Here is a 17,609-nt window from a genome sequence, read left to right as displayed (position 1 = left end):
GTAATGGCAACGGAAAACTGGACATTGGAAAAGTTAGAAATTGCCATTCCAGTAGGTGAAAAGGCAATCTATAGCGAGGATACAAACACCTTCACAGATGTTGATGTTAAATGTGTGGGCAAAAGTTGGCGAATGCCAGAGTTGACAGAAGTTCACTTTGGAAGGAAGAATGATAAAACAGGTTTTTTATTTAAATCGAGAAAGAATTTAGGAGCTTTCAGACGTGTAACACAAAACGGCTCACATACAAATCTAGCTAACTGAATGCTGATTTTTATTTCAAGGGTCTTGGAACATAAAATGGTTAAGTCCTACGACAATTGTAAAAGGCACTGGTCCAGGATACTATAGTATCCTTGTATGGCAGAGGGAAGAGGGAGGCTGGGACATGTTCTAGGTGGGCTGTCAGTTTCTGAAATCACAAAGAGCCACAGATTTGGAATGATAGAATTGTTGGAAGGAGGAGATTTGACCATTACATAATACTGGACCCTATCACAGCAATCACATTGATCCTCCACACATTCCATGCAGTTCTGCACATTACATTCCAGAGAAAATTACTACAATTGTACCTCAAGGTTATACCCATAGCATAACCCAAAAGCTCTCAAAGGAGAAAGGTTTACTCTCACCATGGTCCGAGAGTGTTTCCATTTGGTGAGCTTGTTTAGAATACGCAGCAGGTTGATGCAGGAGAAGAGGTTCCTCCAGCAGAACTGATTATGGTCACTGGCTTCCTGCAGAGTGAACAAATAGCACTGTTAACACAGTGAACTCCTCCCCAGAGCCCATCTGCAAGGCAGAATCAGACCAAAATGGACAAAGCAGCAAAGGAACTGGCACTAGCTCTACTCATTGAAAGCTTGACAGATACTGACTGTGTCAAAAGGTAGATTTAGGAAGGCATTTCCTGAGACCATGGTCTAGACATTTCAAGGCCATGGAAGCATAGATGTTCAAGATGCCAGAAGGATAAAGCTGTTGGGGCTAAGGGCCTGGTGTAAGATATGGAGAAAGGGAGATACAAAGACTTGGAGGGATTTGAACACAAGAATGAGTATTTCAAAAAAGATTTTTTCTGAACTGGAGGTAAGTTCAAGGTGGTTTGTGAACAGGGGCTTGGTGTGAGTTGGAATCCTGCGTTCTATAACAACACATAGAACAAAGACGTTGCATTCTTGAAAACAGAGTCAATGGTTTATTTTGTGGAAAAGAGGGAAAATGAAGTTGGAAGATGAATATTTCGTCTCCGCTACTTCAACCTACAGATAGGATTGCATACCAATAGCAATCAGCTATGCCACACATTCAACCTGGACTGAAGCTCCTATCATCTTGGCCCATTAAGATGCACCACAACCCACTCCATTGGCTCATAGTATCCTTCACCATGGTCTCTGGGAAATCTTTCATTTACTGCTGATCTTCAGTCATCGTCCAACTGTGCCCACTAGCAAAGGGCAGAATTATTCCCCCTCTGTATTACCTCACATTCTGAGAGCATGAGATGTACTGCAGATCCCAGAGGAGCAACTAAATGAACAGTTTCCCTGATCGCTCTCCTCTACACCTCCAAGACAAATGTGCCATAAAGAGGACTGAATGCTGGATGTTTCTGCTCGGGTTCTGTGAGTGAAAAGTACCCACCATGACACTGGGGGAACAATCTAGATTTCTTCAGAACTGATTGTTCAATCTTGGTGTCGATCAGGGCAAAGAGCTTAACAGCTCAACCAAGAGCCAGCATTTTGTTGTCTCTGTACTGTACACTGCACAATGACAATAAAGTTGAATCTGATCTGATCTGAAGAGCCAGCAACCAAAGCTGTGCCTAATTCACTCAGCTCAGCAGGCACAGAAAGTGAGCCTTGAATTTGTGGATGTCTAAGTCAAAGGAGACAGTCCCTATCCACTGGCCCTGTGAGTAATGTTGGAACACCCCTCTGCATGTTTGATATTTAGAAGCATTAGTATGTCCATCCAGCACTCTTGCCTTTTCCAGCAGGAATCAATGGTTAAATTATCCCCAGGGGCATCTCTACTTCAAACAAAGGGTTGGTGGGTGTGTGGAACAAGCTGCCAGAGAAGGTAGTTGAGGCTGGGACTATCCCAACGTTTAAGAAACAGTTAGACAGGTACATGGATAGGACAAGTTTGGAGGGATATGGACCAAGCACAGGCAGGTGGTACAAGTGTAGCTGGGACATGTTGGCCGGTGTGGGCAAGTTGGGCCGAAAGGCCAGTTTTCACACTGTATCACTCTATGGCTATGACTAAGGCTGGGGATCTTATCAATCCATCCAGGATTGACGTTCGACACAAAAAGCTGAAGTAACTCAGCGGGACAGGCAGCATCTCTGGAGAGAAGGAATGGGTGACGTTTTAGGTCGAGACCCTTCCATGTTAGTTTATTTCATTCCCTGTACTTACCAGAGCGTCAGTAGTGAGTTCTGGCAGCTCGTGGATCACGCAGTGAGGATAGTCCAGGACAGCGATACTGTGCACAAAACAACACATAGCTGTGACAAAGTCCACAGAGTCATTTGCCCACTCATAATCACAGATTTCTCAGCAGGCCTTGCAGAAACCCCACAGGACGTTGTGCAGCCACAACGGGCCGCACTGCACAATCTGATGACTGAGATCAACAGAATCGTTTTGGTTGCTGCTTCCATCCTCCGCTTTCTCACACTGAGCAGTTCATGGAGGGTTAATGCCAAAACTATCTGGTGCTTCCTCTGTCCATTTTCCATTCCTCATTCAAACAACAGAGATCAAGGGGTGTCCAGTTGGCACATAGCTCTCCAGGGCAATCTGGTTAGTTCTACCCCATTGTTGTTCCCTAAACATCTCCAGTGTTTTCTTTTTTAAGCATTTATCCAACTTCTCTTTAAACATTAGTATTTAATCTGCCCTCTCCTGATTTTATCCACATCGTTATATGCTCTGTGAGAAAATGTCTTCTCATCTTCCCTCCTTTTCATTATCTTCAATCTGAAATTCTTAATTAGCAGTGTCCTTGCCAATGCAAACAGTAACTTCTTAATTACTCTGTCTTAATTGTTTATGTTCCAATATATATATATAATAAATTGAGTCCAACAGTTTGGAAACTGGTGCTTCAGCTCAACTCATTCTGTACTCCAATATAAAAACATACAGCAGACATCATAAGAATACTGTTTACTTAATGTTGCAAATCAGTGAGTGTTAATTTCTTATGAATCTGGAAATACCAAAGTTTAATTCTCAATCTTCCCCAGTTTTCAGAATCAGTCAGGTGTCCACACCAGGCCACTATGCCATCGAGGAAGGACGCCCAACCGACTAGCTTCTGACTCCATTCTCTCTTCTTTATTAGGTAGTCCTTCTGGATTGAGAATGGTTTACTTCCACCCTGGCTTGGTAGGTTCACGGTCAGCTGCTTGTGATGTTCCGTCATGATGAATCAGGCTGTCAATAATCCATTTCAGGCTCACAGTTGTCCCTTCCCCCATCCAGCAACAATTGGGTGGAAGAGACAGCCAGGCCAAACAGAAGCTAGCTTGCTTGCTGTAAATATCCCTTCCTCTCGCGACTAGTACACATGGGGATCCTGGCAAAGACAATTAGGTGAACAAGACATTGATGTGCCAGTTGACCATGCGCTCATCCCTGTGGACTTCCCTGTGGGATTGGTGGATGCTAACCCAGTTATAAAATTATGCCCTGTACGCCGGTTATGTTCGCAGTCACACGGGCGAGGTCAGAGTTCGTCCTTACCTGTTCTTGGCTGTGATGTACGACATGATGTTCTGATTGAAGAACTTCAGAATGAGAGGTATACAGTTGGCAAATACCAAGTGCTGGGAAACATATTCGAACTAGGAGAATAAAAAGGGGAGTAAGGAGGGATCATCTCCTCACACAACTCAACCAAGCTCCAACACATTGTCAGTCCCTACCCCTCTACTGCTGTGTTGCAATGTTTATACACCCTTGGGGGCCTGCATTCTATTTTATGACCGTCTCTTTCACCATTGTCCCCTGCTTCATCTATTCACTCTTGACCTCTAACCCATCACAGACCTTTTTATTTTCTCTTTCCTTTCCTGGGTTGTAAGCTGCCCAAGTGAAAGACCAAGGACCTTTCACCAATTCCTCTCTTATGCTATCAAGATCAATTTTATCCCAGTTCATGACCTTAACTTGAGGATCAACCATATATTTTACCACTATTGCATTAAAACGCGGAATTATGATTGCTGTTCCCCCAGTGGTATTTTCACCACCTATCCAGCTTCATTTCCTTAGATGACATCGAGTGCTGCCCTGCCTCTTGTGGGATTCTTCTTTTTCAGCTTCATGCAGGATTTTTCAAACATGAACATCTTCTTGATTAAACGCACAGAAAGGCAGTAGAATTCTTACTCCACCCACACTCAACAATTTTGCACTTCCTCAGTAAACCATGCCATTCAGATTAGTTGTCTTGGTTGCTGGTTGGGTTCAAAGCAAGGGTTCCTACCCTGTGGCCCTTAGCTGCCCTCTAGGAGACAGAGGAACCAAGTCTAAGTTCCCCTTTGTGCAGCCAGAGGTGACCTCAAGTGTTTGGCAGTGCCCCGATTGAGGAACCACACAGTGTTTACCTGGTAGATATGGTTGAGCTTGAGATGCTTGAGTAGCAGAAGCATGAGGGCAGAGATAGCTTTCACAATGATCTCTTTGTGTCTGTTGACATCAATGCCTAGCTTCATGCTTTGTAGCACAGTGATGCTGCATAAAATGTAATAGAGACAATCTGGCTTTGAAATATTACAGGATATATTATAATTAATTTCACTCTAAACCAATTTTATCATGAAGCGTATATTTCACAGCGTAGAAGCACCACCCAACGAGGCATCGGGCTGCAATGGAGGTAAATCTAGATTAAATTTCCTTTAATTTAGCCTAACTTTACGAAAAATGCCTTCCGATAGCACCGTTAGTCACAGTCATAGAGATGCAGCAGGGAAAAATGCACCCAGTCCTTGTCTACCATCAACCATCAATTAAAGGAATGCTAAGGAAATGTCCTTAATTATATTATCAATGTTCCCTGATCAAGAAAATGACGTAACAACTTGAATCAAAGGCTCTAAAATGAGTTCATTGTAACAAGTTTGCTTTGGGATGTTTCGTTTAGTTTTAGTTTTGAGATACAGCACGGAACCTGGCCCTTCAGCCCACTGTTTCCACGCCAACCATTGATCTCCTGTTCACACTAGTTATCCCACTACACACCAGGGGTAATTTACAGAGGTCAATTAACCTACAAACCCACGCGTTTTTGGGAAGTGGGAAACCCATGTGGTCATGGAGAACATGCAAACTCCACACAGATGTCAGCTGAGGTCGGGATCGAACCCGGGTTTCTGGTGCTGTGAGGCAGCAGCTCTACCACTGCACCAGTGTGCCGTCCGAAGAAAATCTTTCCCTCTACAAATTCAACCCAACGAGAAAAAGAGTTAAGAAGGTCTTAATAAAGTTTCAGCAACATGGTTTTAATCCAAAAAATAAAATATTTGAAAGATCTTCTCAGAAGGCTTAATCCTTAGTGCATTTCTTAGTTTGAAAGTGGATGGGGTAAATTGGTTTAGCATTGACTTGACCAATGCCTCAAACAATTTAAAATGTATTACTGGTTTGTACATTTTTCCCCACAGTGTGAAGGCAACCACTAACTGATCTGAGGCCAGGTTTGTCAGTTTGTGCCCCCCCCCCAGCCAGAGAGCGGGGAGTGGAATAAGGTGGTGGACATTACTTCATCCCATTCCTGTTAGCTCACACGTGAAGACAGCAGTGGTAACTCCAGCCTTCACACACACACATTGCAAACTTTCATGACTTAGGAATGAGAGTGTTGTTTTGATGTGGCAAACTACAATCCTTCTCCGATGTGGGGACAGGCTTCATAGAAACATAGAAATTAGGTGCAGGAGTAGGCCATTCGGCCCTTCGAGCCTGCACCGCCATTCAATATGATCATGGCTGATCATCCAACTCAGTATCCCGTACCTGCCTTCTCTCCATACCCTCTGATCCCCTTAGCCATAAGGGCCACATCTAACTCCCTCTTAAATATAGCCAATGAACTGGCCTCGACTACCCTCTGTGGCAGAGAGTTCCAGAGATTCACCACTCTCTGTGTGAAAAAAGTTCTTCTCATCTCGGTTGTAAAGGATTTCCCCCTTATCCTTAAGCTGTGACCCCTTGTCCTGGACTTCCCCAACATCGGGAGCAATCTTCCTGCATCTAGCCTGTCCAACCCCTTAAGAATTTTGTAAGTTTCTATAAGATCCCCTCTCAATCTCCTAAATTCTAGAGAGTATAAACCAAGTCTATCCAGTCTTTCTTCATAAGACAGTCCTGACATCCCAGGAATCAGTCTGGTGAACCTTCTCTGCACTCCCTCTATGGCAATAATGTCCTTCCTCAGATTTGGAGACCAAAACTGTATGCAATACTCCAGGTGTGGTCTCACCAAGACCCTGTACAACTGCAGTAGAACCTCCCTGCTCCTATACTCAAATCCTTTTGCTATGAAAGCTAACATACCATTCGCTTTCTCCAGAGAGGAAGGGTAAAAACACAGGGAAAACTGATGAAACTTTTGTTGAGGGAGAGTGCAAGGACACTGAGTGCCCTAAATATAAAATATTACACAGAGACATAAGGGATTTCATGAAACTTACTAAAATTAAATTAAAACTGAAGCAAAACTCACGGCATTTCCTCGGGCAGAACGTCAGCCAAGATATTGATGGAGTCGGTCTTTGTCTTGGATGTGGGAGCAGCAGCCAGCTGTATCTTCAGCAGGGCTATCTGCAGAGTAAACCTCGTCAGAACATCATCTGCAGAAGAATGATCTCATATTTCACTGCCACACCATTTTTCATCAGAGGTATTGCTTGGTAATGTGACAGTCAATTTATGCACTGCTTATTCACTCAAGTCAGGTCAAGTTTATTGCCATATTTAGTTTAGTTTTTTATGTTGAGAGATACAGCGCAGAAACAGGCCCTTCGGCCCACCAAGTCCGCACTGACCAGCGATCCCCACATATTAACACTATCCAACACACACTAGGGACAAGTTACAATTATACAAAGCCAATTAACCTACAAACATAGAAACATAGAAAATAGGTGCAGGAGTAGGCTATTCGGCCCTTCGAGCCTGCACCGCCATTCAATATGATCATGGCTGATCATCCAACTCAGTATCCTGTACCTGCCTTCTCTCCATACCCCCTGATATCTTTCGCCACAAGGGCCACATCTAACTCCCTCTTAAATATAGAACTGGCCTCAACTACCTTCTTCCACAGATTCACCACTCTGTGTGAAAAATGTTTTTCTCATCTCGGTCCTAAAAAATTTCCCCCTTATCCTTAAACTGTGACCCCTTGTTCTGGACTTCCCCAACATCAGGAACAATCTTCCTGTATCTAGCCTGTCCAACCCCTTAAGAAATTTGTAAGTTTCTATAAGATCCCCCCTCAATCTTCTAAATTCTAGCGAGTACAAGCCGAGTCTATCCAGTCTTTCTTCATATGAAAGTCCTGACATCCCAGGAATCAGTCCGGTGAACCTTCTCTGTACTCCCTCTGTATGTCTTTAGAGTGTGGGAGGAAACCGAAGATCTCGGAGAAAACCCATGCGGTCAGGGGGAGAATGTAAAACTCCGTACAGACAGCACCCGTGGTTGGGATCGAACTCGGGACTCCGGTGCTGAAAGCACTAAGGCAGCAACTCTACCACTGCGCCACTCCATATTTCTTGCTCAAATATGGTGAGATACAGGTACAATGAAAAGCTTGCTTCCAGCAGCATTACAAGCAATATAGACTCAGACAACACACAGAAAATAAATGATACATAATTTATATAAGACAGTGAAAAGAAAAAAACTCCAATAAAAACAAGACTTTAGTACAACCACACAATTAGAAACAGTAGTGCAAGTGGTGGTCAGTAGTGTGCCATAGATTGTGGCTGGGCATGCATGCATAACGGTAGGCAGCATTATGGGCAACAGAGGATCCCTCCCCAATTAACTCAATGCATTCCATGCCCTCTTTGAACAGAAGGTTGGTGGACGAATGCCACCCCCACTGCCAGTCTTGGGTCCATCTGTACCAATGGTTACTGTGGCAGACGTAAGCTTGGCCGTCCTGAGAATGAATGTGCAGAAAGCAACTGCACTGGATGGAGTCCCTGGCCATATCCTCGGGCCCTTGTGGATCAGCTGGCAGGGGCTATTTGCAGGCATCTTTAACCTTTCACCACTAAGGGGTCCCCACCTGCTTCAAGAAAACAACTATAATTTTGTACCAAAGAAAAGTAAGGTAGTTTGCTTTAATGACTACCGTCCAATGGCTCTGACATCCACCATCGTGAAGTGCTTCAAGAGACTGTTGATGGTGCACGTTAACTCCAGCCCCCCAGCCAGCCTTGAACCATGCAGTTTGCTTCCCATCGTAACACATACAGCAGATGTCATCTCCCTGGCCTGAATCTCATCTTGGGAAAATGTAGACAGCAAGGGCTCCTACATTAGACTTCTATTTATGGACTATAGCTCCACCTTCAACGCCATAATGCCATCCAAACTCATCTCCAAACTCCCAGACTGAGGAATCAGTAATCCTCTCTGCCACTGGATGCTCGACATACTAACCCACAGACCACAATCCATGCGGATAGGTGACAACATCTCCTCCATAATAATTCCCAACAACTGTGGTCTGCAAGGATGGTGCCACTATACATCATTGGAACAATTGGGCACACTGGCTGTAGACAGCTGATACTCACCATGTACTGTGGAAGATTGTATAACATTCCCTGATATTGTACCTCAATTGGGGTCTGCTCCACTTTCTCAGCACCCTGTGTTTAAGAAAAAGGCAAACATCTATATTGAGTTAATCAGTTTTGTCTGCTATTGAACTACATGCCAATTTATTGTGAGTTTGATAGGAATGTTCCCTTCCTGCTTTTGATAGCACCAGAAGTACTAATATAACAATATTACACCAAGTATTATACACTCTCACTGATGTTTGAATATTTATTTGGGTAATCTGCGCATTAACTCCAGTGGAAAGATTCTGGAAAATAAACCGGCCTTCCCCAAAAAGACGATTCAGCTAAAGTCCAGAATATCCGTGTAATCTCTCAATACTCACTCAGTCCAATATTTCAATGCATATCAAGCAAAGATTAGGACCTAAGGAAATGTGGGCTGTCTTAAATTACAATAGGAAGTTGGGTGATTATTTAAATAAGATGTTTCGCAGTCTGTCCTTATGCCCAGCAGAACAAACTTTACACAATAGTGCATTCATAGAAACATAGAAATTAGGTGCAGGAGTAGGCCATTCGGCCCTTCGAGCCTGCACCGCCATTCAATATGATCATGGCTGATCATCCAACTCAGTATCCCGTACCTGCCTTCTCTCCATACCCTCTGATCCCCTTAGCCACAAGGGCCACATCTAACTCCCTCTTAAATATAGTCAATGAACTGGCCTCAACTACCCTCTGTGGCAGGGAGTTCCAGAGATTCACCACTCTCTGTGTGAAAAAAGTTCTTCTCATCTCGGTTTTAAAGGATTTCCCCCTTATCCTTAAGCTGTGACCCCTTGTCCTGGACTTCCCCAACATCGGGAGCAATCTTCCTGCATCTAGCCTGTCCAACCCCTTAAGAATTTTGTAAGTTTCTATAAGATCCCCTCTCAATCTCCTAAATTCTAGAGAGTATAAACCAAGTCTATCCAGTCTTTCTTCATAAGACAGTCCTGACATCCCAGGAATCAGTCTGGTGAACCTTCTCTGCACTCCCTCTATGGCAATAATGTCCTTCCTCAGATTTGGAGACCAAAACTGTACGCAATACTCCAGGTGTGGTCTCACCAAGACCCTGTACAACTGCAGTAGAACCTCCCTGCTCCTATACTCAAATCCTTTTGCTATGAAAGCTAACATACCATTCGCTTTCTTCACTGCCTGCTGCACCTGCATGCCCACTTTCAATGACTGGTGTACCATGACACCCAGGTCTCGCTGCATCTCCCCTTTTCCTAGTCGGCCACCATTTAGATAATAGTCTGCTTTCCTGTTTTTGCCACCAAAATGGATAACCTCACATTTATCCACATTATACTGCATCTGCCAAACATTTGCCCACTCACCCAGCCTATCCAAGTCACCTTGCAGTCTCCTAGCATCCTCCTCACAGCTAACACTGCCCCCCAGCTTAGTGTCATCCGCAAACTTGGAGATATTGCCTTCAATTCCCTCATCCAGATCATTAATATATATTGTAAATAGCTGGAGTCCCAGCACTGAGCCTTGCGGTACCCCACTAGTCACTGCCTGCCATTGTGAAAAGGACCCGTTTACTCCTACTCTTTGCTTCCTGTTTGCCAGCCAGTTCTCTATCCACATCAATACTGAACCCCCAATGCCGTGTGCTTTACGTTTGTAAACTAATCTCTTATGTGGGACCTTGTCGAAAGCCTTCTGGAAGTCCAGATACACCACATCCACTGGTTCTCCCCTATCCACGCTACTAGTTACATCCTTGAAAAATTCTATAAGATTCGTCAGACATGATTTACCTTTTGTAAATCCATGCTGACTTTGTCCAATGATTTCACCACTTTCCAAATGTGCTGCTATCCCATCTTTAATAACTGACTCTAGCAGTTTCCCCACTACCGATGTTAGACTAACTGGTCTGTAATTCCCCGTTTTCTCTCTCCCTCCCTTCTTAAAAAGTGGGGTTACGTTTGCTACCCGCCAATCCTCAGGAACTACTCCAGAATCTAAAGAGTTTTGAAAGATTATTACTAATGCATCCACTATTTCTGGAGCTACTTCCTTAAGTACTCTGGGATGCAGCCTATCTGGCCCTGGGGATTTATCGGCCTTTAATCCATTTAATTTACCCAACACCACTTCCCGGCTAACCTGGATTTCACTCAATTCCTCCAACTCCTTTGACCCGCGGTCCCCTGCTATTTCCGGCAGATTATTTATGTCTTCCTTAGTGAAGACGGAACCAAAGTAGTTATTCAATTGGTCCGCCATATCCTTGTTCCCCATGATCAACTCACCCGTTTCTGACTGCAAGGGACCTACATTTGTTTTAACTAATCTCTTTCTTTTCACATATCTATAAAAACTTTTGCAGTCAGTTTTTATGTTCCCTGCCAGTTTTCTTTCATAATCTATTTTTCCTTTCCTAATTAAGCCCTTTGTCCTCCTCTGCTGGTCTCTGAATTTCTCCCAGTCCTCCGGTATGCTGCTTTTTCTGGCTAATTTGTACGCATCATCCTTCGCTTTGATACTATCCCTGATTTCCCTTGTTATCCACGGATGCACTACCTTCCCTGATTTATTCTTTTGCCAAACTGGGATGAACAATTTTTGTAGTTCATCCATGCAGTCTTTAAATGTCTTCCATTGCATATCCACCGTCAACCCTTTTAGAATTAATTGCCAGTCAATCTTGGCCAATTCACGTCTCATACCCTCAAAGTTACCTTTCTTTAAGTTCAGAACCATTGTTTCTGAATTAACAATGTCACTCTCCATCCTAATGAAGAACTCAATCATATTATGGTCACTCTTGCCCAAGGGGGCACGTACAACAAGACTGCTAACTAACCCTTCCTCATTACTCAATACCCAGTCTAAAATAGCCTGCTCTCTCGTTGGTTCCTCTACATGTTGATTTAGATAACTATCCCGCATACATTCCAAAAAATCCTCTTCCTCAGCACCCCTGCCAATTTGATTCACCCAATCTATATGTAGATTGAAGTCACCCATTATAACGGTTTTGCCTTTGTCGCACGCATTTCTAATTTCCTGTTTGATACCATCTCCAACTTCACTACTACTGTTAGGTGGCCTGTACACAACACCCACCAGCGTTTTCTGCCCCTTAGTGTTTCGCAGCTCTACCCATACCGATTCCACATCCTGCAAACTAATGTCCTTCCTTTCCATTGCGTTAATCTCCTCTCTAATCAGCAACGCTACCCCACCTCCTTTTCCTTTCTCTCTATCCCTCCTGAATATTGAATATCCCTGGATGTTCAGCTCCCAGCCTTGGTCACCCTGGAGCCATGTCTCCGTGATCCCAACTATATCATAGTCATTAATAGCTATCTGCACATTCAACTCATCCACCTTATTACGAATGCTCCTTGCATTGAGACACAAAGCCTTCAGGCTTGTTTTTACAACACTCTTACCCCTTATACAATTTTGTTGAAAAGTGGCCCTTTTTGATTTTTGCCCTGGATTTTCCGGCCTGCCACTTTTACTTTTCTTCAACTGGGAGACTTCTCATGGCCCACATTTCAAAGAACACTCAGACACATCCTCAGAGATGATCCTTACCAGTGACACTGGGGATCTCTGCAGCTCCTCCTCCCTCTTGGCCTGCACTTCAGCAATGGAGATGTATTTGTGCTAATTGAAGAAAAGTATAAAAGCAATCACATTAAAAACAAAATGCTTTCCTCCTCCCATTAGATGATGGGGTGGACAGCCCATCAAGGTGTCTGCCCTTCCTGTGTGAAGCAGAGTGGTCAACAGTACCATGCGTTTGCATTTTGTAGGGGCCGACAGCACAGCCCGTACCAAAGCACCACCTCCCAATAATGCAATTCAATGGAAATTTACTTGGAAAACAGTGGTGTAAGGGTCAAGGACCTGTGGCTGCTCAAGGTCATCAACAAGAGTGCAAAGGTCAGAATTATGTAGTGGATTCTGCCCCAGAAACTGTCCCTATTGATTTTTGACAGTGTTTGTGCTTGAAGAAATTCTGCAGAAGGGTCCCGACTCGAAACGTTACTTATTCATTTCTCCAGAGATGCTGCCTGGCCCGCTGAGTTACTCCAGCACTTTGTGTCCCTTTGTGCTTGCACGAGGCTCCCTCCATCACCTAATCGCACCCTATCATCACTTCTTTCTTTTCCCCAGGTAAATGGATCATTTTGTCGCGAAGTTTTAGTTTAGAGATACAGCACGGAAACAGGCCCTTCGGCCCACAGGGTCAGTGCCGACTAGTGATCCCCGCACATTAACACCATCCTCCACCCATTAGGGACAATTGTTTTACATTGACCAAGCCAATTAACCTACAAACCTGTACATCTTTGGAATGTGGGAGGAAACTGAAGACCTCGGAGAAAACTCCATACAGACAGCACCTGTAGTCGGGATCGAACCCAGGCCTTCCGCGCTGCATTCGCTCTAAGGCAGCAAATCTACCGCTGCGCCACCATTATATCATGTGGACACTTGGGCCAACCACACTGAATAACAGAGTTCTTTCAGAGACTGAGAAGAATTCATAACTATCTTTTATTTACATTTCCTCTGGTGAGAAAAAAAAATTAGAGCCCAGCTGACTGAATAGGTTCCAGTCGGCACCAGCCAAAGGTGGTCCCGACCCGAAACATCATCTATCCATGTTCTCCACAGATGCTGCCTGACCCCACTGTGTTACTCCAGCACTTTATGTCTTTTTTTGGGTAAACCAGCACCTGCAGTTCCTTGCTTCGACAACTCTCCCACTGCTCGTAGACCTGGTTGGAATCTCAGTAGGAAGTCAAACTGACCGCCAAAATGTGCTCAATTTCCCAATACATTGAACTAACCAGAAGATGCCATTTATAGAAGGAGCTACTATGAAAATGGGGCTCTCCAGGATCGGGTTCTGACCAGTAACATATAATAGTTAGAATGATCTTTACTGCAGGTAAAGTGGGAAAGGTGAATTTCATAAGAACTACCTTCCACAGGCATTGAAAGCTTGGAAACATTCCATGTTCTCCCCAGGGTCACAGAACTCCCTGACTCAAGTGTTGTCATTACAACAAAGGCCCAGAAACTCCCCATGGTGAAGTGGGAACACCTTCACCACACCATGTTCCAAGGACATCACTCTCATCTACATTCTCAAGGGCATAAATGATGATGGCCTCGCTTAACAGCAAGCTCATCCTGTGAAAGGGCAAATAAAAGACTGAAAAAATCTAAATTCGCCCTAGACACAAAATGCTGGAGTAACTCAGCAGGACAGGCAGCATCTCTGGAGAGAAGAAATGGGTTGATGTTTCAGGTCGATACCTTAAACTAACAGGACAGCATAGTGGCGCAGCTATTGTGAGGGTGTGACTGGGCGTTCAATCCTGTGATGTGGGGCTGAGGGCTGCCTTGCTGGAAACTAACATTGTCTCCTCCCCGTGTCCCCTGGATCGGTCGGCCTCTGGCAGTTACTATCTGATCTGCACTATTTTTCATGGAAGAAGAAAAGGCATTTTCATTTTTTGTTTAACTAATGTATTTGCTTGTGTGTGTTTTCTTGCTGAAACCAAAACGCTGCATGATTTGGAAGGATTGCGTTTAACATCTGCCTCTCTTACCTGCTTCAGGGTCTTTACACTTTCGTGAATGGGTCTCGGTAGACCCACCAGAGTATCAGTATCACTGGGAACAGAAAACACAAATACATTTTAAAATCAACACATGAGCGGCACTCAACTTTTCTAACGCTGCCAGTATTCACGATATGTATACCTCTTACATTTGGGGAATGTAGGATAGGATTCCAGCAAATGGCCAGTGAGCACATTATCCACGAGGTAGTTCCTCAAACAACATGGAACAGAATGGCAAAGGAATGGGCCCCTCAGCCCACAATGTCCGTGCCAAACTTGATGTCAAGCTAAGCTAATCTCTTCCTGCACATGATCCATATCTCTCCATCCCCTGCATATCCATGTACCTTTCTAAGGACCATTTAATCTGCTATCCTGCATATTACATTTGGGATGTGCGAGAAAACTGGAGCACCTGGAGGAAACCAAGCCAGTCATAGGGAGAATGTGCAAATTCCACATAAATAGCACCCGAGGTCAGGATGGGCTCCGGGTCTCTGGAGCTAGTATGTTAAAAGTTCCATCACAAAGAGGCCACGCACTGCGGAATGAAACTGCTTCAATACTCACTTCCCCAGCGTGAATCCGATGAACTTGCATCTGCTCACTTCCAGAAACTCTTCAATGTCCTTCTCCCTGCAGAAGTGGGAGGTATACAGGTGAGAATGATCTGACACGGCTTCAAGCTTAGAATGTGCAGAAGATCACAAAAGGCAGCAGCATGTTCTTGCGGCAACAAATTGGACAGTTATAAAGAACAGTTTCATCAAGATGCTTCAACACGGCCCGATACTGAATAAAGAGAGTCACTAAATACTGACAGCGTGAAGTCTCAAAGTAATATCAGGATGTGTGGGCAGTGAAGCGGATAACTTCAGTGGGTGGGTGGAAAACAATAACTGTCTGTGTGGAGTTTGTACGTTATCCCTATGACTGCAAGGGTCTCCTTCCACATCTTGGTTCTTGGTTCTTGGTTTCTTGGTCCTCCAAAATATTCCAAATGGAATTTAAACTTGAGGTGGATCCCTGAGGGTATGTAGAATAATTAGCTTCCGGACAATTGCCTCTGGTGTGTAAGGAGTGGATGTGAAAGTGGGATAGCATAGAACTGTTGTTAATGGATGATCGATGATCGGCGTGGACTCAGTGGGCCGAAGGGCCTGTTTCCATGCAGTATCGCTAAATTAAACTAAATAACCAGCATGGAATAATACCAACCTGACCTTTGGAGTCCAGGGCAGGCAGCGGGGGAAGAATACCCTGTCTGGGGGCAGTCGTGGACAGGCCAGGGGCTGGGCCAGTGCCTCCCTCTCCAGGGAATCCAGTTCTCCCTCGATCCCACCATCAACATCATCGGCCTCATCATCCTCCTCCCGCGACTCGTCTCTCTCGCAGTAGATATCCAGGCTGTCCTGTTTAACCAGCACCTGCCAATTACACCCGAGGATGAGCATCTGTCCTGACCATGGAGCTGTGTGTCCACCCAACCCCCCTCATAAGTGATAGGAACACAAATTAGGCCATTCGGCCCATCAAGTCCACTCCGCCATTCAATGGCTGATGGCTGGTCTATCCAGTGGCGGACTGGGTCTAAAAATATTGGTTGCCAGGAGACAAAGGGGGCCCACTTCATCAGGGGCCCACTTGCCATCGGGCAAACTGACAATCTGGCCAGTCTGCCACTGGGTCTATCTATCCCTCTTAACCCCATTCTCCTGCCTTCTCCCAATTACCCCCCACACCCGCACCAATGAAGAATCTATCTCTGCCTTGAAAATATCCATTGACTTGGCCTCCACAGCCTTCTGTGGCAATATATTCCATAGATTTACCACCCTCTGACTAAAGTAATTCTTCCTCATCTCCTTCCTGAAGGAATATCCTTTAATTCTGAGGCTATGAACTCTGGTCCAAGACTCTCCCACTAGTGGAAACATCCTCTCCACAACCACTCTATCCAGGCCTTTCACTATAAGGTAAATGAGGTCCCCCCTCATGCTTCTAAACTCCAGCAATAAGAGGCCTGATGCCGTCAAATGCTCATCATATGTTAACCCAGTCAATCCTGGGATCATTCTCCTCTGGACCCTCTCCAGCGTCAACACATCCTGCCTCAGATATGGGGTCCAAAATTGCTCACAATACTGCAAATGTGGTCTGACCAGTGCCTTGTAGAGCTTCAGCAATACATCCCTGTTTTTGTATTCTATCCCCCTCTTAAAATAAATGCAAGCATCCTGCTGGTCAGCTGGCCACACTTGCACTCCCCCCCCCCCCCCCCCCACCCTGTCCAAGCCCATTAGTCTTGGAAATGTCTGATCACACATGGCCATCCTCATGACATTGAGTCCACTCCACCCGCTCTCCTCATCCAACGACCAGTCAACCCATGACATTGTGACCCCTGACCAGCAGACTGACAGACCAGCGGTGGACCCCACTATTCCAGCCCTCATTCTGTGGCTGACCCCACCATCCGGTCCCAAATGTTCAACCCTAGTGAACCCACCCCCAACCCCAGCCGGCCGCATACTCCCCACCTGCACCCCCTCCTCTAGCCATCCCCCCCCCAGCCATCCCCCCCAGCCATCCCCACCCTCACCCCCCCAGCCATCCCCACCCTCACCCCCACCCAGCCATCCCCACCCTCACCCGTCGGCCTCTGCGTCCTCGCCTCTGCTGCTGCTCCAGCAGGTCCATGGCTGAGGCTGGGGGAGAGGCAGCTCGCAGCGTGCGCATCACCTCAATACTGTTCTCCGCCAGTGCAGGGAGGCCCAGCTGCTCTCGCTTCTCCATTTTCAGTTCCTGCAGCTCCTCAAACCCTCCAAGACAGAACTGAGAGCAAAGAAACGTTGGCAATCATTTGTCCGGAACCACCCATGAGCCTCAAGTTCAGACGCCAACTGTGACAGCTGGACCAATATAATGGCACACATGTTAATGAATACTTCTAACAATAGGTGGCCCATATTGTTTTGCTACGAGGCCCATAGCAAAAGGATTTGAGTAGAAGAGCAGGGAGGTTCTACTGCAGTTGTACAGGGTCTTGGTGAGAGTATTGCGTACAGTTTTGGTCTCCTAATCTGAGGAAAGACATTCTTGCCATAGAGGGAGTACA

General features: G+C 45.3%; 1 protein-coding gene across 1 annotated transcript in view; it reads right to left on the bottom strand.

The window, feature by feature from the left end:
• Positions 1-17,609, bottom strand: part of strip2 (striatin interacting protein 2) — a 39,545-nt gene that overhangs the window by 3,684 nt on the left and 18,252 nt on the right. The window contains exons 9-19 of the mRNA XM_033040046.1: positions 17,144-17,326; positions 15,710-15,918; positions 15,062-15,127; positions 14,477-14,540; positions 12,444-12,515; positions 8,844-8,918; positions 6,752-6,849; positions 4,632-4,758; positions 3,766-3,866; positions 2,434-2,500; positions 636-740 (exon numbers count right to left, since the gene is read on the bottom strand). Of these exons, the coding sequence (XP_032895937.1) occupies positions 636-740; positions 2,434-2,500; positions 3,766-3,866; positions 4,632-4,758; positions 6,752-6,849; positions 8,844-8,918; positions 12,444-12,515; positions 14,477-14,540; positions 15,062-15,127; positions 15,710-15,918; positions 17,144-17,326 (1,167 nt within the window). The remainder of the gene's footprint in view (positions 1-635; positions 741-2,433; positions 2,501-3,765; positions 3,867-4,631; positions 4,759-6,751; positions 6,850-8,843; positions 8,919-12,443; positions 12,516-14,476; positions 14,541-15,061; positions 15,128-15,709; positions 15,919-17,143; positions 17,327-17,609) is intronic.

This window comes from Amblyraja radiata, chromosome 21 (assembly GCF_010909765.2).
Source record: "Amblyraja radiata isolate CabotCenter1 chromosome 21, sAmbRad1.1.pri, whole genome shotgun sequence".
Lineage (NCBI taxonomy): Eukaryota > Metazoa > Chordata > Chondrichthyes > Rajiformes > Rajidae > Amblyraja > Amblyraja radiata.
This window is presented reverse-complemented; position numbering and strand designations above follow the sequence as displayed.